The sequence below is a fragment of the Schistocerca cancellata genome, chromosome 12 (genome assembly GCF_023864275.1).
Source record: "Schistocerca cancellata isolate TAMUIC-IGC-003103 chromosome 12, iqSchCanc2.1, whole genome shotgun sequence".
Taxonomy (NCBI): Eukaryota; Metazoa; Arthropoda; class Insecta; order Orthoptera; family Acrididae; genus Schistocerca; species Schistocerca cancellata.
In genome coordinates this window covers 58985857-59008374 of record NC_064637.1, presented here as the reverse complement: position 1 = coordinate 59008374, position 22518 = coordinate 58985857, and the positions used below count along the sequence as shown (strand labels likewise).

The 22518-nt window shown below is 44.9% G+C and overlaps 1 protein-coding gene across 1 annotated transcript in view; it reads left to right on the top strand.

Annotated features, from left to right (window-relative positions):
* Positions 1-22518, top strand: part of LOC126109455 (synaptic vesicle glycoprotein 2B-like) — a 161462-nt gene that overhangs the window by 7224 nt on the left and 131720 nt on the right. The window contains exon 2 of the mRNA XM_049914484.1: positions 12882-12986. Coding sequence (XP_049770441.1) covers positions 12882-12986 — 105 coding nt within the window. The remainder of the gene's footprint in view (positions 1-12881; positions 12987-22518) is intronic.

Genomic DNA, 22518 nt, shown 5'->3' with positions numbered 1-22518 from the left:
GCAGTGGTTAGACACTGGACTCGCATTCGGGACGACGACGGTTCAATCCCGCGTCCGGCCATCCTGATTTAGGTTTTCCGTGATTTCCCTAAATCACTACAGGCAAATGCCGGGATGGTTCCTCTGCAAGGGCACGGCCGACTTCCTTCCCTAATCCGATGAGACCGATGACCACGCTGTCTGGTCTCCTTCCCCAAACCAACCAACCGTACAAGTTCGTATTAGTTATCTTTTGTCATAAATCTCAATATTCAGATTACAAGTCTTCAAACAATGCTCAGGCTAATTGGCACGAAGACAATCTCGGAAGTTTTTTACTTCTAACAACCACCAGAGAGAGTACTACAAAGAATAATTATGCGCTCATGGCCTAGCCATTGCATGAAACTACTTTGCACATGGATTCTGCGAGTATGAAGATAGAAAGTTAGTAAACGTCATTCAAGGGTAGAATTGTATCAGAATAATTTATCAAATATAAAGAGATATTACAATCCTATACGTGCCGAACCAGGAATAATCCTGCGAAGACCAGCTGTAAGCAAGATACAATATGACAGAGATAAAATCAAGTAGGTGGGCAGTGAGAGGGGGCATGGTGGGCAAGCCACTCTGCCCAGAAATTTGTGGTACGTTCCTATGGGAACAAACTGCCGAGGTCGTTGGTCTCTAGGCATACACACTACTTAATCTAACTTAAACTAACTTACGCTAAGGACAACACACGCACCCGTGCCCGAAGGAGGACTCGAACCTGCGCTAACCGTGGCAAGGCGCTCTAGACTGTGCAGCTACCCCTCGCAGCCCACTATGCTCAGAATGCAGGCTGTTCTACGGGCTCCTGTTGCAATTCGGACCCAATAATGGTCTATGGGGGTCCAGTGACTGCAATGCTGAGGGCCGTGCTGGACCTTTTGCCAGACTCTCGTAATCATGACAAGGTAGGATCACAGCTTTGCAAAGCTGCAGAAGGGTTGTGCGGTCTGCACCCCAGTTGGTGTACTGAGACAGTGAAGTGTATTAACGTGTAGCCCGCACCGCAGAGTCCGTGCAAGAGGCCCACAAGCAGGACACATTCGTATTCTCCTGGAGGACACGCAGTTTATCTTGCACACTGAGGTTATGCCAATCCATTTCCTACAGACGAAAAATCTGGTTGTGTAACAGTGAACGCAGGTCAGTTTCACAAATGCCCCTCCCCAGAAGCGGTTTCTGCGTGGCCTGTTTGGCCAGCATGTCAGCAAGTTCGTTGCCTGGGATTCCGACGTGTCCCAGGGTCCAGACAAACAGCATTGAACGACTGGACTATTCCAGGACATAGGTTGACTCCTCGATGGTCTCTACCAAACGATGACGAGGGTAGCACTGGTCGATAGCTTGGAATTTGCTCAAGGAGTCAGTACAGGGCAAGAGTGTAAGTGCTCAAGAGCGCAAGATACGGCCACCAGCTCTGCAGTGAAAACTCTGCAGCCATCTGGCAGGGAGTGCTGTTCAATATGTCCTCCATGAACATACACGAAGGCAATGTGACCATCGGCCTTCGAGCCGTCGGTGTAAACCACTTCAGAGCCCTGGAACACGTCAAGAATCGAGAGGAAGTGACAGCAGAGACCCGCAGGGTTAACTGATTCCTTAGGGCCATGCGAAAGGTCCAGGCAAAGCTTTGGCCTGGGTTTACACCATGGAGTGGAGGTGGTAAAGGGAAGGATTCCACTGCAGACACAAGCGATCGGATGCAAACCATAATGTCCACCCCCAAAGACAAGGCGAGATGAGCACAGGAAGGAAAAAGACAAACACCAAGACAAACAGATGAAAAGAAAGGGTGACAGACAATTAAAACGGAGGGGGAGAGAAGGCCAAACGCCCGCCCTTAGATGGTATCTTAAAAAAAACCTCACGAATAAAACATAAAACTAAATCTGCTGTTGAGGTATTGTCACCCAACACCAAAGGGCGGTTAGGCCGCCGTTGTTGCGGATGAACAACCGTGGTTGGGAAAAGGAGATGGTAATTCGGATGCTCAGGAGAACTACGAATATGTGCAACGTAGCTGACTATCAGTCATGCACGCCTAACCTTCAGTGGAGGGCTCTGGCCTCCAGCAGTATGCTGCGCTATGGTCCTAAAAGCTCCTGTCACTACTGAAACGCCACAGTGATGCACTGGGTCGAGTAGACGCAACGCTGAAGGCGCCGCCGAACCATTAACCTGACTCAAACTGTCAAGGCGGGATTGAACAAGGGCTCCGTAGAGCTGTAGCAGCGTAGAGCGATCTGCACCCCATTTGGTGTTGCTCATGCAGCGGAGGGCATTGAGGTGCTGCCAGCACTTCCACTTAACCTGACGAAGATGAGGAAGCCTAGTTAGTTGGGCGTCGAAAACCTGCCCTAAGAATCGATATGTGAGTGGATCGTCATGAAGGTAAAGTTCTGGTTGAGGATGAACGGTACAATGCCGACATACTACTTTGCAGCTGAAAACTGGAAACCGTGGGCTGAAGCCCAACGAAATGCTGAAATCGTCTGCATACAGAGAAGGTGAGACAGACAGCCCTAAAGCTCCTGCTAGACCGTTGATAGCCACTGAAAATAGAGATACACTCAATACAGAACTCTGTGGGACCCCACTCTCCTGGACATGGGGGCAACTATGAGAGGCACCAACTTGGACACAGAAGGTACTGAGCGACAGGAAATTCTGGATAAAAATCGAGTGTCGGCCCCGGAGATCCCACACATACAATGTGGCAAGGATATGATGTCACCAGGACGTGTCGTAAGCTTTTCATGTCCATTATAATTATCCGGGCTGTTATGCCGTGGTCGGTTGATGAATTCTGTGTCGATTCCCAACGTTTCGTCTCCGACTGCGGGAGACATCTTCAAGGGGGTCCGTACCTCTATGGAAGGTCCAACACAGCCACTGGCTCGCTACTAACTGCCGCTAAATTCCGTGTCCGCGCCGCGGCGTGACGTCACGTGTTTTGCAAACGTCAGTGCAACTGGCCGCTGTCCGTCGCCGTCGATCGCCGTTGCCATCACCCAGTAGTGGGCGGGTGGTACACATCTGCTTTAACACCGGCATCCACATACCGTTTAATTTGACGCCCTCCTCCTTTCGGTTGAAATTATTTGGGAGTTTAGCGATTTCGATTGCCTCCCTGTAGAGCGTTTCGTAATATCCGCTCGTGGCCGCTAGTACTTGCGTCTCCTCGAAACGAATATTGTGGTTCCCTGGCTGGAAAGCATGCTCCGCAACAGCTGATCGTTCCGTTTCTCCTCTTCTGCAGTTTCCCTTATGCTCTTCCAAACGTTTAGAAGCAGTTCTTTTATTGGTACCCACATAAACATCACCACAGCTGCATGGGATCCTATACACTCCAGCTTTTTCCAGTGGTTTGCGAGCGTCCTTGGCAGGCTTAAGGTATTCCTGTATCTTCCTGGTGGGCTTGTAAATTACGCGTAATACTCCGCTTCGTCAAGATCCTCCCTATTCTTTCCGTTACATTTTTAACAAACGGCAGGAAAACCTTAGATTTTGCAGTAGCCTGTACGTCAGTATGATTTCTGCGTGGGTGCCTCAACGCACGTTTTATTTCGGCGGACGAATATCCGTTCTCCATTAGTGCATTGTGGAGATGTTCCATCTCAGCGTCGAGCAACTCAGGTTCACAAATATTTCTAGCTCTGTCCGCTAACGTCTTGATAACACCCCGCTTCTGTTGTGGGTGGTGGTTCGAATCCCGGTGCAAATAACGGTCCGTGTGCGTGGGTTTGTGGAATATTACTGTAATTTACAAGCCCACCAGGAGGATACAGGAATACCCTAAGTCTGCCAAGGACGCTAGCAAACCACTGGAAAAATCTGGAGTGTATAGGATCCCATGCAGCTGTGGTGATGTTTATGTGGGTACCACTAAAAGAACTGCTTCTAAACGTTTGGAAGAGCATAAGGGAAACTGCAGAAGAGGAGAAACGGAACGATCAGCTGTTGCGGAGCATGCTTTCCAGCCAGGGAACCACAATATTCGTTTCGAGGAGACGCAAGTACTAGCGGCCACAAGCGGATATTACGAAAGGCTCTACAGGGAGGCAATCGAAATCGCTAAACACCCTAATAATTTCAACCGTAAGGAGGAGGGTGTGAAATTAAGCGGCATATGGATGCCGGTGTTAAAGAAGATGTGTACCACCCGCCCACTACTGGGTGATGGCAACGGCGATCGACGGCGACGGACAGCGGCCAATTGCACTGACGTTTTCAAAACACGTGACGTCACGCCGCGGCGTGGGAGCGCGCGGACACGGAATTTAGCGGCAGTCAATAGCGAGCCAGTGGGTGTGTTGGACCTTCCATAGAGGTACGGACCCCCTTGAAGATGTCTCCCGCAGTCGGAGACGAAACGTTGGGAATCGACACAGAATTCATCAACCGACCACGGCATAACAGCCCGGATAATTATAATGGACATGATATTTCCGGCCGTGAAAGTCTACATTTTAGTAACGTAAGCTTTTCGTAGATCAAAAAAGATGGCAACCAGGCTGTTCAGGTGGCAGACTCGAGGGACAGAAGATTATCAGTGGTAGGGTGACCCTGGCGGAAACCACCCTGGCATGGAGCCAATAGGCCACGTGACTGCAGGACCCAACCCAACAGCCAGCACATCATACATTCCAGCAGTTTACGAAGAACGTTGGTGAGGCTGATGGCCCGATAGCTATCCTCATCAAGCGGGTTTTTACTGGGTTTGAGCACGGGAATGATGGTGCTCTCCCGTCATTGCCATGGAAAGTTGCCATCGCACCAGATCTGGCTGAAGATGATGAGGAGATGTCGCTTGTAGTCGGACGAGAGATGCTTAATAATCTGACTGTGGAACCGAACTAGTCCAGGAGTGGTGTCGGGGCAATGTGCAAGGGCGCTGTGGAGCTCCCACTCTGTAAATAGGGCGTTATAGGGTTCACTGTGGCATGTAGTGAACGAGAGGGCCTTCCCTTCCATCCACCATTTGGGGTTGCGAATGGCTGGGGGTAATTCTCTGACGCAGAGGCTAGAGCATAGTGCTCAGCAAAGTGCTCGGTAGATAACACGCCATTGTCATTAACACCAGGGGCACCTGTTGGGATCCGGTTCTCAAAAACACATATGATCTTCGTCCAGACTTGGGAAGGTGATGTATGGCACCCAATGATCGAGACGTACGTCTCCCAACACTCCTATTTCCGTATTTTTACAAGCTGGCGAATGCAGGCACGGAGCCATTTAAAAGCTATTGGGTGCTCCAGGGAAGGGTGCCACTTATGTCTCTGTAGAGCCCACCTACACTCTTTAATGGCCTCAGCAGTTCCCGGCAACTACCAAGGTACTGTTTACTGTTTTTCGCCAGGGGCACCCTAAGGAGCAAGGGATCGCGTCTTCCTCCACAGAAGCGATCATTGTAATGACCTGCTCAGCCACCGCATCGATGGGGCCATGTGGGGGAGATTCACCGGTGACAGCAGAGGTAAAGGCTTCCCAGTCAGCCTTGTTTAAAGCCCATCTCGGTAGGTGGCCATGGGCTTGACGCTGGGGGAGTGATAGGAAGACAGGAAAGTTGTCTCTACAACACAAGTCGTCATGTACTCCCCAGTGGATAGATGGGAGAAGGCCAGGACTGCATACTGAGAGATAAATGGCGGAATATGTGTCAAGTGCCACAATGAAATGTGTGGGGCCACCTGTATGTAAGAGGCAGAGGTCGAGTTGGAACAGTAAATTTTCCACATCTCTACCTCGGCCAGTAGGCATGGTGCTACCCCACAAGGGATAATGGCCGCTAAAATCTCCCAAAAGTAGGAAAATTTTAGAGAGTTGATGAATCAGTGCAGCCAACACGTTCAGGGTTACTGCACCATCTGGAGGGAGACATACATTGCAGTTATTTCCTGTGTCGTCTGTATCCTGGCAGCCACAGCTTCAAGAGGAGTTTGAAGTGGCACAGGTTCACTACATACCGAGTTCAGCACATAGACGCAAACTCCACCTGCACACTATTGTATTCACTACAGTTCTTGTAATATCCCCTATAGCCACGCTGGGCAAAGTTCAGCATTGCAGGGAACCAAGTTTCCTGGAGGGCAATGCACAAAGCAGGTGTAAATCGTGACAGTTGCCGTAGCTCAGCCAGGTGGTGGAAAAACCCGCAGCAATTCCACTGGAAAATGACGTTATCATTAGGCTGGGAAGGCATGAAGTGCTCGAGGAGGCAGTTTATGCCTCAGAATCACCTCTTCGCACCGATTGAGTACTTATTCAATCAACGTCCAATGCGTCTGAGGGTCCAGCGAGATCGAGGTCCGCTTGGGGGGCCAGAATCTCTACCTCATCCTCAGATGCAGAGCTTGTAGGTAGCGGTGGTATGGGTGCCACCACAATGTCTGGGGTCTTTGGGATCTTCTCCTTTATGGGTTTCTCTCGCTGCTCCTTTTGGTTTTCATGGCTGGGAGGGCTTCATTGAGAGTATCAGGAACTGAAGAGGACCATAAAGCCCTATGACTGCTTCAGCCGCTGGCGAGTGTCCACTTCACCACTGGTAGGGGCCAGGGAGGGAGTGACCCAAGGGACCCCTTCCTAGCGAGAGGAGGCAAAGAAGACTGACGCTTCTACAGCTGAGAACTGGGGACTGATGTCCCAAGGTTGGAGGGGCAGCGAAGTTCTCCCAAGGTATGTGGTTTAGGAGCAACAGGTAGGGAAGTGCCCCTTCCCCCCCCCCCCCATCATCAATGGGGCAGGTGTAGTCTTATGGCTCTGAGAGCTGGTGGAACTGATGGGTCTAGAACTGTTGTTGTAGTGGCAGCATAAGAGGATGTCATACGCAAGGATGTGCAAATTTCCTCTTAGCATCAGCGTAGGTCATTCGGTCCAGGGTCTTGTATTGCACGATTTTCCTCTCTTTCTGTAAAATCCTGGAGTCTGGCGAGCAAGGTGAATGACGCTCTCCACAGTTGACACAGATGGGAGGCAGGGCACATGGAGTATTGATATGTGATGGACATGCACAATCTCGACATGTGATGCTGGAAGTACAGTGGGAAGACATATGGCTGAACTTCCAGCACTTAAAGCACTGCATCAGGGGAGGGATATATGGCTTGACATCACAGCGACAGACCATCACTTTGACCTTCTCGGGTAACGTGTCATCCTCAAAGGCCAAATTGAAGGCACCGCTGGCAACCTGATTATCCCTCAGACCTCGGTGGACACGCCAAACGAAATAAACACCTCGCCACTCTAAATCGGCGCACAGTTCGTCGTCAGGTTGCAAAAGAAGGTCCCTGTGGAATGTAATAACCTGGGGAATGCTCTTATGGGGCGTGACGGTAACAGAAACATTACCCACCTTGTCAGAAGCGAGTAATGCCTGTGACTGAGCAGAGGATGCTTGTTTTATCAAGACTGACCCTGATCACATTTTGTACAATCCCTCGACCTCCCCAATCTTGTCCTCTGTGCTCTACAAAACACTGAGGCTTCATCGACACTAAGCTCTCGTACATACTAGGTACTACGGCGAATAAGATTCGTTGCCATCCTTAACCTGGATTTCCTCCCATGGTGTGGCCTGGGTGGGGAACGATTTGGAGTCATACTTTCGCGCATTAAATTTAGCTCTTCAATGCTTAGAGAGTGCTGGTGATTGACCACCAACAAGAGATGATGTACTACACTTCATGGCATGTCATTTGCCCTGATGCCACCCACTCCAACCAGGAGCCCTCCCCACAGGCGCCACATGGCCACAGCAAAGGACACCTGGCAGGATGGCCATTGCCGGGAGCCCCAATGCCCCAGGAGGATGGGAATCTACTCCTTGGAATACGTGGGGAGTTAACGGAGCAGGCATCAGCTGAGCGATCCCTGTGTAGTCAGGGTCTACAACTAACAGGATACATGACGGCCCCACCACAATGGACTGCGTGCCGTGCTGGATATGAAGTGCAAAGAAGTCCATGGTCATCGTCGATGCACTAAACGACACTGCATAGTGGATGAAGGGAAACGCATACAGGAAGGTGTCCCTGCCCAAGAGATGGAGAATGAGCGAAAGAGCAAAGCAACGATGATAAAGGATGTGGAAGGTTTCAGTGCATGATGGACATGACGCAGCACATAAGGTGCCCTTCCCCAATTGGCACGCTCTTTGGGAAAATTTTGAAAAATGGGGGTCAAACCCTAGAGAGGACCATCACATAAAGGCCGAAACGTATGACACTCCTTTTATCCGCCTCTTACGACAGGCAGGAATCCCTTGGGCCTATTCTAACCCCTGGGCCCACAGGGGGGGTATGATGTTATTCAAATGGTTCAAATGGCTCTGAGCACTATGGGACTTAACATCTGTGGTCATCAGTCCCCTAGAACTTAGAACTACCTAAACCTAACTAACCTAAGGACATCACACACATCCATGCCCAAGGCAGGATTCGAACCTGCGACCATAGCGGTCTCGCGGTTCCAGACTGAATTGCCTACTGTGTATGCGGCAAGATATCCCAACAGACGTCAACCACCTCAGCAGTTATTTATCAAACTCTTCAACTAGCTATGAGACATTGGTAGTGTGATACGTAGACAACATAAGAGAAGGAAACAAGTGGTGACAGAAGAGAGTGGAAACTAATGTTTTTGCTGCTGTTACAGTTGATCCATCATAAGCTCCTGCGCAGTCGCACAAGGAAGTGGCATGAGTCAGGCAATTGCTATATGCATTCTCCATCGACATATGTTCCATCCCCATCACATTTGTCTCCATCAAGAGCTGCGTGGAACGATTATGAGTAGCATGTTAACTTCTGCACATGGGCTTCAAGACGGGAGACTCTAGATGTATCATGTATACTGCTTAGTGCTGAAGCCACGTTTACCAGTCACGGCCAGGTAAACCGCCGAACCATGCACTATTGGTCTGATCACAATCCCCATCGCCTTCGTCAGGTGGAACATCAGCGTCCGTGGAGTATAAACGTGTGGTGTGTGGGTAGTGGACCATCAGCTCTTAGGCACAAGTATTCCACCCTCTTAGCAGACCATATTGTAACGTTGTTACTTTAATTTGCTATGATGAAAGCGGTACTGATGGACAATAAAGGCGGGTTAAAAACTGTGAGCTGTCTGGGGAAGTTAACCTTGCATTACTGCGCAACTGTTTCACCAGGTATCCTGTCTAGGTTACCAAATTCCCAACCAGACGAACATTAATTATAATCTTTTAATAGTCATACGACAACCGGTGATATATATATAAAAGAGAGAATTTAAATAAAAAGAAATAAATCAGTTTATATTTGGAAATTTATTTTAAGATTGATCATTGAAATTTCAGCATATTAAAATTGATTCCTAACTAAACTGGTGCCTTATTTAGAACTGTGCAAATGTGAAAATGTGAGATTGCAATCTTACGGAACACATCAATTATGGAGCCAAGATTGGGAGACTGCATACAACACTGGATTCATAAAATAACACACGAAGAACGTTGAAACGTATGCAAGAGAAAGTTAACCACTACCAACAGATTCAAATTTTCACCCAAAGAAGTTACGTTCGTAGCACAATCCTGTCCGTCATGTAATTACCACACACTGATATACTAAATTCATATTAACTCTTTGTGAAATCTTCGCAAAAAGAATAGCTGAGGGCTACTTTGATGATTACACCACATGCTTCACGTGGTCAACTTGGTTTGCACAAAGAGTGTAACTCCACAATAATTTTGATAATTAAAATAAATTAGATCGAAAAGCAATTTACAAAAGAAAAACCTCGAACTGGTTACTAACGTCTTACTGTTAACCTGACGGGTCAAACAGTTATATAAGCACGTGGTACTGGTCTCGCAAAGTACACCCCACGTGGGTTGAACATAAAGAAAAGTTGCTATATTGAAAAATATTGTCAATACGAGACGTTATAATCTCACGCACATTTGCACTGAAGATTGATGATGCTAGTTAGAGTTACTGATCAACACGTGGTTCCACTTTACTCACAAAGTAGTGACAAAGCAACTACCGGAAGATATGCTGAACTTCACACGAGAATTACACTGCGCTGCAATTTAAGATAACATTAGATATTTTAGAGCTAAACCTGAAATAAAGGTGATTAAATTTTCAGTTAGGCTGAACTTAAGAAATCCATTGTCCTGCAGACTTAGCAGACACGCGCTTAGCCGGAGATCTTACCACTTCAGACGCTCGCCCCGGACCGACTGACCTGCGCTCCTACCGAGCGTGCTTCCCAAATACAAACGGAAGTGACCAGAGGGGCAGCTTCCTATACCAACATGACAACGGACGGACAGAACCATACTAAGGATAGAAACCTCTTTGCTTTTAGAAAGCGTAGCTACCTGTTCCGACGTTGGTCCTACTGTTCTCTAGCAGACAGGGTTGTCTGCTACCCTCAAGCATGCAACTACAAATACATTTGCTCATTCATCCTCTCACACAGAAGGGAAGGGGGATGACAGTATCTTATCATACACAGTGTATAAAAGAAAGCGGATGTAGGTTCCGTATGAGACTGTGTGACATGAATTACATATAAACTGTGTTTTAAAGTGTAGTAGTGTGATAGATCGTTCTTGTTTATGTGTAAAAGTAACACGTTCCACTACTCAGTCTCGTCCCAGATAGTCAGAAACGCCACAGTAAATTTAGAAAAGGAATTTATGCCGTAAATGACAACAGATTTAAGAAATTAAACATGAAAGGAATCCAACAGAGACCTTTCAATATTTCACTGATGCTATAAGACGTTCCTCTGTAGACCAGGAGGAACCTGTGGTACAAACATGATAGCAGTCCAGACCACAGTAGCTACACAAAATACTACAGCACGTCTCCGCAAATTGTTTCCAAATCATAGGATTGGACGCTGAGGACTTGTACGTTAGCCAGCCCATTCCCATCATTTGACGGCTGCAGACTTTTCTCCGTGACGAAAGCTAAAAAACAATTGACGTATTGCTGCAGCCTGCTCGGACATCTCTGCTGAAATTCTCGCACGTGTGCAGCAGTCGTTCCGTACCAGACTGGAAGCGTGCATTGCCGCTGCCAGTGGACATTTTGAACGCAACCTGTGATGGTCAGTTGCCTCATTACTGGTCAGAATCCATGTAACTAGTGTATGTACTTGTATTTAGTGTGTGGTATCACATGCATCTCAGGAGTGTCGGTGTTGTAACTTTGCAAAATACGATATCTCGTTAATGACTCGCACTAGAATCCTTTAACAAATACACTGACATTCTAGTTTACGCTACTTCTAGTTCGTTAATGGCAACAGAATTTATTCCATTTAAAGAAGTCTATGTTTGCTCAAAAATTACAATTCCTAACTATTATTATAATCTGCTGATAAGCTACAAACACGAGCCCCCGAGTACTAATCCATTCTTTGAAAACCGCACATCAATAGCTTTACATTTCTGCAATATTTGCGGTACAATTTTTAGTTGGTGCACTCTGTATACATGTAGACTAAACGTCCAAGAAGGTGAAACATGGTACTTAGGGAAAGGCAGGATCCGGTGTGGGCGGGGCCTCAGTCAATTACTGTTGGTTGTTCAGTTTTTTTTTTTAATCACGTACACTTTCCAGAAAGGGATTTTCACTCTGCAGCGGAGTGTGCGCCGATATGAAACTTGCTGGCAGATTAAAACTGTGTGCCTGCCCGAGACTCGAACTCGGGACCTTTGCCTTTCCCGGGCAAGTGCTCTACCATCTGAGCTACCGAAGTATCTCGTCTCCTACCTTCCAAACTTTACAGAAGCTGTCCTGTGAACCTTGTAGAACTAGCACTCCTAAAAGAAAGGGTACTGACAGAAGTATAGCTGTGAGGACCGGGCGTGAGTCGTGCTTCGGTAGCTCAGATGGTAGACCACTTGCCCGCGAAAGGCAAAGGTCCCGAGTTCGAGTCTTGGTCTGGCACACAGTTTTAATCTGCCAGGAAGTTTCACGTACACTTTATTTGGAACCAATTGCAAATAAGGTTGACGATAAGGAACAATTATCAAATTTGACTCCTAAAAACACAATGTCTAATAAAAAATTCTTAAGCATGTTGCACTAACAGCTGAAGGCCTTATTAAGCAGAAATTCGAAGTATTTGTCAGCTGAAGGCCCCCATAGTAGTAACTCAAAAATAATTTGACAGCTGAATACCTGAATAGCAAATTCTTAAGAACAATTAAACTTCTCCAAGAGATACTTCTTAAGGCAAATTGCAATCACGGCTGAAGGCCTTATTGACCAGAAATTAAAATAATTTGTCGGCTGAAGGCCCCAATAGTAATAAGAAAAAAAAATTGACAGCTGAAGGCCTGAATAGCAACTTCTTAAGAACAGTTCAACTTCTCCAAGGGATACTAAAATACTTTTTTAAGAAACACAGCCATCAATATTTACTATTAAGAGACAATATCTAATTAAAAATTCTTTAGACAAATTGCATTCACGGCTGAAGGCCTTATTGACCAGAAATTCAAATTATTTGTCGGCTGAAGGTCCCAATAGTAATCTCAAAATTTAAATATTTTTTTAAAAAATAAGTAAAACTACATATGTAGCTATGATCGAAACAGGATTAAATCTGTTGAAGTTATTTTATTTTATTGATTTTGACGCAGCCGCTGGGCTAAGACGTTTTTCATTTTTAAACGCTTATGACTTCTGAAGGAGGCTATATTATTATAGGAGAAACCATGGTCAAGGCTTAGAATAAACATAATTAGTGCAACTGTGGGCTGTTTTCCATTCGAGACAAACCCCATGTTCATTTACATACTTAGCTTACACTGCAGATGTTTGGTTCTTCTGTTGCAGGGCAGGATACGGAGAGCGGGCAGAAGAAGGGTGGCCAAGTGAATGGCCTCACCAATGCAGACGTCGACGCCGCGACGCCCTTCGAGGTCGCCATCGGCCTGACAGGTCAGTGGTACACCATTCGCTGGCTCCTTGTTTCCAGTTTGAAAGCACTGCCATCTTTTATAATTACACCTAACAGTCCATAGCAGTTACGACTCCTGTATTAACGTCCTGAAAAGTTAGCCTTTGTACAGGGTGGCGCAGATAAAAATAGCCACAGCAGGTATAAAGTAAATGCAGTGAAATTCCACAAAACAACAACTAAAATGGTATTACCATTTATTTACATTGAAAAATGCAATGAAACTTTCATTTATACAAGATGTTGAATGTGACCACTGCAAAATCCATACACAGCTGTGCACGCATATGCATGTTCAGATACACCTGGCGTAGAGTTCGGTCGTCGATGGCGGCAACTTCACGACTGATGTCTTTCAGTTCCTGTGTTGTGTCTGGATTTGTTTCATACACCTTGCTCTTCAAGTGTGCCACAGGAAAAAAATCACGTGTTTTTAGATCTGGCCAACTTGGTGGCCATAGATGTTTGCTGACAGTTGGTTCCTCAGTGGAGACATGATGGACTCGTTCCAGGGATACCTTAGACGTGTGGCATGTTGTCCCACTTTGCTGGAAGAAGCAGTATTGTCCTTCGTATTCAGTGAGTTGAGCACATAATACGAGCAAAAATTTCGATATATGCAACCGTGTGGAGAGTAATGTCAAAAAGTATCGGTCCAATAACGCACGTTCCTGTTACACCACACCAAACCCCGCCCCGGCTACTTCCACCACGGCCTGGCTGCTGACACACAGTGTCCGGGTTGTCTGCTGGCCAGACACCTCGGTTCTCTGAATTCATATGACTGGAGACACACCACCATGCTTCATCACTCGTGATGTAATGAAAAGGGTCTAACGAACCATCGTTGATGTTGTTGAAAAGCCACGTGCACTAATCTTCAAGTTCCTCACTGTTATCCTGCCATAATTTCTGCACAACCGTCACACGATACAACTTGAAACGTCCCCTTTGAACATTTATACAAGACTGTGCTTAAACTGACACACAATACTTTTAGCGCAACGCAATCTGACTTTCAAAAATCCCTACAAAAGAATGGCCCTGACTAACATTAATCTATACCTTTCACAAATCACTTACCTCACCAAAAATCTCCGTTACTCGAACTACTGCAATACAGCGAGCGCCACTACTGCCAGCTAAATAAAAGATTCAAACTACGGAAGGCACTAACTACTGATAGGGATAGTTACCAAATAAAAGATTTTAATATAGAACAAACAATGTATTTACCTTAATAGTCATAATATATATAGCAGTTCATGCCAACCATTTTTACAAACTTTCAAAACTCCGCCATCTCTCTCCCCACATCCACCTCTGCTGGCGGCTCACCTCCAACTGCGCAACGCTACGTGCTGTTAACATCCAGCTGCCCAACACTACAATGGCAGACAACAATGCTAACTAGCCACAGACTGCACACAGCACAGCCAGTGATTTTCATACAGAGAGCGCTACGTGGCGGCGGCGTTACCAATATAAGAACCTAAACAGCCTACTTACAAACTTCAGATTGATACTTTTCAATATCCGCTTTCAGCTCCCCCTACTTACGTGTTCCTGCTGCACGAATTTACGTTTATTTTGGGCTCTGAATAATTCTTCGGCGAATGTCTGCAATAACGTATGGTGTGCGAACTGGACGAATTCTTTGTCATTTCACATTTTGCACGGGTCTTTAGGTGAGCCAGTTTATGTACAGACTCTTTATTGCTCTCTTTGCTGGTAGTCTTCTATGCGGATACTGGACTCCAAAAATTTCCCGAGTTTCCTTCAACCCAACTTGTTTTCATGTACCGTTCCACAATTTCAATTCTTTCTTCTATCGAGAAAGTCATTTTGCGTACCTCAAAGAGACACGTCCAACTTCACTGTTGAAATAAAGTGAAGTTTTGATGGTCGATTATTGCATAAAACTGTCCATTGTTGTAGCTGTTCATTTCAGAATCCGAAATTGCATTCTCACTCAAAGCGAGAAAGGAGAGGGCTTACTTTTAACTGCGCCACCCTGTATAATATTCGACCCATGATTTAACAAGAACGCAATCTGAATTCTGTTAATGAAATATGAGGTAGAAAGAACACTTTCATAGTGGAGCGGAACATGTAAATGGGGTTGGGGGACGTCATCAACATATATTAAAGGAAATCAACTCATAACCAAAATCTGAAACATCCCATAAGAGAAAATGCGTCCCTTCCTGTAGAGAAGAAGCGTGTAATGCAGGCGTCTCTACACCTCGCACTGCCCACTACCTAACAACAAGGAGCACGAATCGCCAATCAATGCAAGATCTCGATTTGTTCGTGGCGGAAACACTTGAAGATCTCTGCAACTCAAGACTGTCTTGTTTGGCTGAAAAACTTCGTATACAGAAGGAAATACTGCTGAAAGCACTCTATAGCACTATTTATTCGACTGGAGGCAGACCATTTGCAGTAAGCTCGCACCAGCTAGTAACGAGAACAGGGGATAGACTACCGCTTGTGTAACAGAACATGGAATATCGTAAGACTGAGAGATGACTTTAGGATAAAATTCATCCTATAAGTGTTGTCTAAGGGAACACAGCCGGCAGGGGTGGCCGAGCGGTTCTAGGCGCTACAGTCTGGAACCGAGCGACCGCTACGGTGGCAGGTTCGAATCCTGCCTCGGGCATGGATGTGTGCGATGTCCTTAGGTTGTTTAAGTAATTCTAAGTTCTAGGGGACTGATGACCTCAGATGTTAAGTCCCATAGCGCTTAGAGCCATTTGAACCATTTTAAGGGAACACATGGGTGTCATACGCAACAGATTCACAAAAAATAGAAACGTAGTCCATAAGCTTTCGAATCATGGCAATACTGTTTAGTGAGCGGGAAAGTAAAATGAAAAGGAACGGATAGTAAGCGGATGACTCAAACTAAATAGATGTTAATCCTCACTCACTCAGGCAGAGGTGTGAATAAAACTATGTACGGGCACTGCTTACACGAACATATATTAGCAAACCTAAAATTCGTCTAATATACAATTAACCCAATGCAGAGTCTGTAAGTAAAGCTCTCACCATGAATCAGGGACATTGCAGGTTAAGGGCTCTACACAACACAGCAAGCGACAGACTGACTAACGGATGAATAGGTCATGTGTAGGCTTTTTGACCAGCTGAACGACTGACCGACTAACATTTTGTGGTGTGTGTACTGTAAGACCTTCCGTACACACACCATCAGATTATTTGACTTGTCGCTCTAACGACGTAGGCGAGTGTCAGCAATATGTCTCGTGGTCTTATCGTGGCGTGTTTATCTTCTGCCGTTAGGTCAGACGATAGAAATGCCACTTGCACGCTTAGAGTAGCAGATTGACGGTGACCAACTTTAAACATAACTTGATTAATTTTCACACACATTTATTGAAAAATAACAAGCATAAAAATTACTTAACTTGGTTCTGGATGCTATTTACAACTGACAATCTGAAGTTCCTTTGGGATTGGTACGTTAATCTTATTCTCACATATATCTCTGATACCTGCAAAAAGTGTTTATACATGTACCTTCATGGCTAAGTAACTTGACTATAGACTGGTGCAGACAAATGCAGACTGGTGGAGACTGGTGCAGACAAATGCAGACTGACTAATCAGAGGTCTGTACGCTTGTTATAATATCTCACGCGTTCAGGTATCACTGCGCGAGTGTGATCCACGAGAAGAAAAGGTTCTACGTTAGCAGCAATCTCATTGGCTGCGTTACATATTAATACGCGGATTGGCGGAAGCATAATTTGGTCCGTCTCTAAGGCAGCGCCATCTCGTAGTGTGGAGATGGACGAGCGCTGCGCCTGCGCTGTTGTGCTTATCGGGGCGCGCTCTAGTGAGAAAGTTGTGTATGTGCTGACTACGCGGAACTATGTACACAACACATTTACTGCTGGAATGTTGGGTGGTTAGGACCTCCTGACAGCCAACCCTCCACTCCACCCAACAAATTGTGCCGTGTGTAGCACTGTGCACCAACCTCTTGACAGAAGTTTATCTTTTGCCTCTGCGTGTGGAGTTAAATGCTGATCTAATATACGTAACAGGGTGCTTGGTGGACGAAACTTTAAGAACAGAAAAAATTGTTCAAATGGCTCTAAGCACTACGGAACGTCTGAGGTCAGCATTCCCACAGACTTGGAACTACTTAAACCTAACTGATCTAAGGACATCACACACATCCATGCACTAGGCAGGATTCGAACCTGCGACCGTAGCAGCAGCCCAGTTCCGTACTGAAGCGCCTAGAGCCGCTCGGCCACAGAGGCAGGCTAAGAACAGAGTTGATGGAGAAATTAGCTGAGGTACTGGCTTCGCCGAGGGGCTCGATATGATATTGTGTGGTAGCTGGAATAATAGGATAAACTATAAAGCATAAGAGGTAAAAAAAATTATTTAAAACGTATACTAATTATTTACAATACGTGTTTAAGTGTAATACATAAAAATTTTTATTAAAAATGTATTCTATCTATTTACGCGACTTCTTTAGGATCAACATTTTTCATTTTGTTATCTGGGGTATATATGTATAAATTTTCCCAATCTCCTACTCGAGAGTAAGCTGTGCGCAGTTGACCATAAGAGAAGCACGGGTGTTTGAGGTTGGTGCAGCAATATTTTAAAATTTGTCCTAGCGCTTTGTTAATTGTAAGTCTGCAGGCTAATTTTTTTGGAAATTGCAGATTTTTAAATTGGAATGGCAGCTCATAAGAGATCACTGGTATTCAGAGGATAAATCATGTGCATCCTTTGTACTTTCTAGTCGTAAGGTCAGCTTCAGTGATGTTATTCAAAAAGCTGCTTCAAGCTCATCCTCGTTACATTACATAGTTTTGGTGCGTTGAGATTTCTGAGTAGAATCATCGTAGATCCAATTTTACATCGAAGTCAGTGTAATGGCATTTCTGGTACTTACAAAGAGTTTACAAATTCTATAAGAAATTCACACTATTTTCAACGTTTACCATCATATCGATCGATTTCCATATTTTCTCTTCGTGGCAATTTCTTTTGAATATTAAAGTTGATATCGTCGAAGATATCATTTTTAATTGTCAAAATTACCGTTTGAAATAGCTGGTACAGATATTTTCTTATGTAGTTCATGGCAACTCTGGTGTATTCGTGCATGTGTCTCGCACTTCCTATGTATGATGGGGTAAGATTGCCATTGTTTCAATGTCGAAAATATTTCCCTCATTTATGACTGCATCTCGAATGTGGATTTTTTGTTGCGTGTATAGTTTCTTCTTATTCAGTCTTACGTAAGGCATGCGCTCCGCTTCTGTTTTTGCATATATATCTACCAGGAATTGTTGGTTGGCTCTGAGCACAATGCGACTTAACATCTGAGGTCATCAGTCCCCTAGAACTTAGAACTACTTAAACCTAACTAACCTAAGGACATCACGATCGATATTTCATTGTCTCTGACCATTACGCGGTAAGCATAGAACTCCTTGGAAGTGACTTTCTTGTTTGTTTCAGGTTAAATTTATTTCACATTAAAAAGATATCCGTCCTCTACATGCAGAAACATTAATGGATGTTGTACGGAATCATACACTGAAGGGAAAAAAAAAAAAAAAAAAAAAAAAACATGACGTCGCATGGACTCGATTAATTTCGGAAGTAGTGTTGGAGGGAAATGAATCTCGCAGGGCTGTCCATAAATCCATAAGAGGATTAGGGGTGGAGGTTTCTTCTGAAAAGCACGTTGTAAGGCATCCAAGATAAACTCAATAGCGTTCATATCTTGGGAGTTTGGTGGGCAGCGGAAGTGTTTAAACTCGGAAGAGTGTTCCTGGAGCCACTCTGTAGCAATTCTGGACGTGTGGGGTGCCGCACTGTCCTGTTGGAATTGCCCACGTCCGTCGGAATGCATTGTGGATACGAATCATCTCAGAGTAGCACTTGCAACCTACGTCCTCAATTATTTGCTTGACGTATTCCAATCTCTGTCTTCCTCTACAGTTTTTGCCCTCTACAGCTCCCTCTAGTACCATGGAAGTCATTCCCTCATGTCTTAGCAGATGTCCTATCATCTTGTCCCTTCTCCTTATCAGTGTTTTCCACATATTCCTTTCCTCTCCGATTCTGCGTAGAAACTCCTCATTGCTTACCTTATCAGTCCACCTAATTTTCAACATTCGTCTATAGCACCACATCTCAAATGCTTCGATTCTCTTCTGTTCCGGTTTTCGCACAGTCCATGTCTCACTACCATACAATGCTGTACTCCAGACGTACATCCTCAGAAATTTCTTCCTCAAATTAAGGCCGGTATTTGATATTAGTACACTTCTCTTGGCCAGAAATGCCTTTTATGCCATAGCGAGTCTGTTTTTGATGTCCTCTTTGCTCCGTCCGTCATTGGTTATTTTACTGCCTGGGTAGCAGAATTCCTTAACTTCATTGACTTGGTGACCATCAATCCTGATGTTAAGTTTCTCGCTGTTCTCATTTCTACTACTTCTCATTACCTTCGTCTTTCTCCGATTTACTCTCAAACCATACTGTGTACTCATTAGACTGTTCATTCCGTTCAGCAGATCATTTAATTCTTCTTCACTTTCACTCAGGATAGCAATGCCATCAGCGAATCGTATCATTGATATCCTTTCACCTTGTATTTTAATTCCACTCCTGAACCTTTCTTTTTTTTTCCATCATTGCTTCCTCGATGTACAGATTGAAGAGTAGGGGCGAAAGGCTACAGCCTTGTCTTACACCCTTCTTAATACGAGCACTTCGTTCTTGATCGTCCACTCTTATTATTCCCTCTTGGTTGTTGTACATATTGTATATAACCCGTCTCTCCCTATAGCTTACCCCTACTTTTTTCAGAATCTCCAACAGCCTGCACCATTTTATATTGTCGAACGCTTTTTCCAGGTCGACAAATCCTATGAAAGTGTCTTGATTTTTCTTTAGCCTTGCTACCATTATTAGCCGTAGCGTCAGAATTGCCTCTCTCGTCCGTTCACTTCTCCTACAGCCAAACTGATCGTCACCTAGCGCATTCTCAATTTTCTTTTCCATTCTTCTGTATATTATTCTTGTAAGCAGCTTCGATGCATGAGCTGTTAAGCGGATTGTGCGATAATTCTCGCACTTGTCAGTTCTTGCCGTCTTCGGAATTGTGTGGATGATGCTTTTCCGAAAGTCAGATGGTATGTCGCCAGACTCATATATTCTACACACCAACGTAAATAGTCGTTTTGTTGCCACTTCCCCCAATGATTTTAGAAATTCTGATGGAATGTTATCTATCCCTTCTGCCTTATTTGACCGTAAGTCCTCCAAAGCTCCTTTAAATCCCGATTCTAATACAACCTATGACTCCAACTGCACACGCCCCACACCATTACGCAGCCTCCACCAGCTTTAACAGTCCCCTGCTGACATGCGGGGTCCATGTATTCATGAGGTTGTCTCCATACCCATACACGTCCATCCGTTCGATACAATTTGAAACGAGACTCGTCCGACCTGGCAACATGTTTCCAGTCATCAGCACTCCAATGTCTGTGTTGACGGGCCCAGGCGAGGCGTAAAGCTTTGTGTCGTGCAGACATTCAAGGCACACAAGTGGGCCTTCGGTTCCGAAAGCCCATATCGATGATGTTTCGTTGAATGTTTCGTACGCTGACACTTGATGATGGCCCAGCATTGAAATCTGTTACGTTAAACGATTCTCTTCAATTATCGTTGGTCCCATTCTTGTAGGATCTTTTTCTGGCGACAGCGATGTCGGAGATTCGATGTTTTACCGGGTTTCAGATATGCACGGTGCACTCGTGAAGTAGTTGTACGGGAAAACCCCCACTTCATCGTTACCTCGGAGATGCTGTGTCCCATAGCTCGTGCGCCGACTATAACACCACGTTCAAACTCACTTAAATCTTGATAACCTGCCACTGTAGCAGCAGTAACCGATCTAACAGTCTATGGACGGTGAGTCTCTGAAATGTGTTGTAGTCCTTCTCTTCTCTGTTGTATAATTATGTCACGGCTTTTGCTTTGCATGCCAACAATTACGATGGCGACTTCGCCTATCTGAGGTGCATTAAATAGGCGTTAAACTACAACTTGTCATTATACAGTAATGCAGATTACGATTCGTTACTTGTCGAGTAACATTTCCATTTTATAATAAATACAGACATCGAATAAAACTAAAAATAAGTTGTTAATACGAGGATCTAAACAGCAACTTGACAGTTAAGACACAAAGGAATTACACACAATGGCTGCAAGTGGCCGTTGATTTGTAATCGAAATCTAGAATTTATTTCTTTTACTGAAAAAAATGAATTTTAAAGTTCACATTTAGGAAAAACTCAAATTCTATAGTTAATTATCCAAAGTTAGACTTGCAAAATTCTAGAGTTTCCTGCAACTGTAAGTATCGTTTGTATGCTGTGCAAAATTCATTGAAGCATCTCGCTTACTATTGAAGTGTGCTGTGCGTACTGTAAGACCTTCGGTACACACACCATCAGATTATTTGAGTCGTCGCTCTAACGAAGTACGCGAGTGTCAGCAATATGTCTCGTGGTCTTATCGTGGCGTGTTTATCTTCTGCCGTTAGGTCAGACGATAGAAATGCCACTTGCACGCTTAGAGTAGCAGATTGACGGTGACCAACTTTAAACAGAACTTGATTAATTTTCGCAGACATTTATTAAAATAATAAAAGGCATAAATCTTTTATAACTTGATTCTGGATGCTATTTACAATTGACAATCTTAAGCCCTTGATCTTGGTACGTTAATCTTATTCTCACATATCTCTGATACTTGACAAAGTGTCTATTCATTTATCTTCATGGCTCTGTACAGGAATATAGTAATCTTATTAGGCGCAGACTGAAACTTGACTATAGACTGGTACAGACAAATGTAGACTGTTACAGACAGGTGCAGATAAATGCAGACTCGTACAGACTAATCCTGACTGACTAACCGGAGGTCTGTACACTCGTTATAATACCTCGAGCATTCAGCTGTCACTGCACGAGTGTCATCTGCAAGGAGAAAAGGTTCTACGTTAGCAGTAATCTCATTGGCTGCGTTACACATTAACACGCGTATCGGCGGAAGCAGAATTTGGTCCATCTCTAAGACAGCGCCATCTCGTAGTGCGGAGACAGACGAGCGCTGCGCCTGCGCTGTTGTGCTTAGCGGGGTGCGCTCTAGTGGGAAAGTTGTGTACGCGCTGACTACGCGGAACTATGCACACAACATGAAGAAAAGTGTACCTATAGCAACAAATGCACCCAATGGTAAGTGCAAAAATGATGAAATTTCACATGTAAAAAAAATTTGTTTTGCTATCTTTTTGAACTTCCACAGCTGTGAGTGTGAATCCTGAATGCTTCCTGGGCATGCTGACAAAGTTTTATGAACTTATTTGTAAAAGTATAGACAGTGGAAATTAAAATGTCCTGTGGTGCCTCTGTTGCTCCAAGTCTG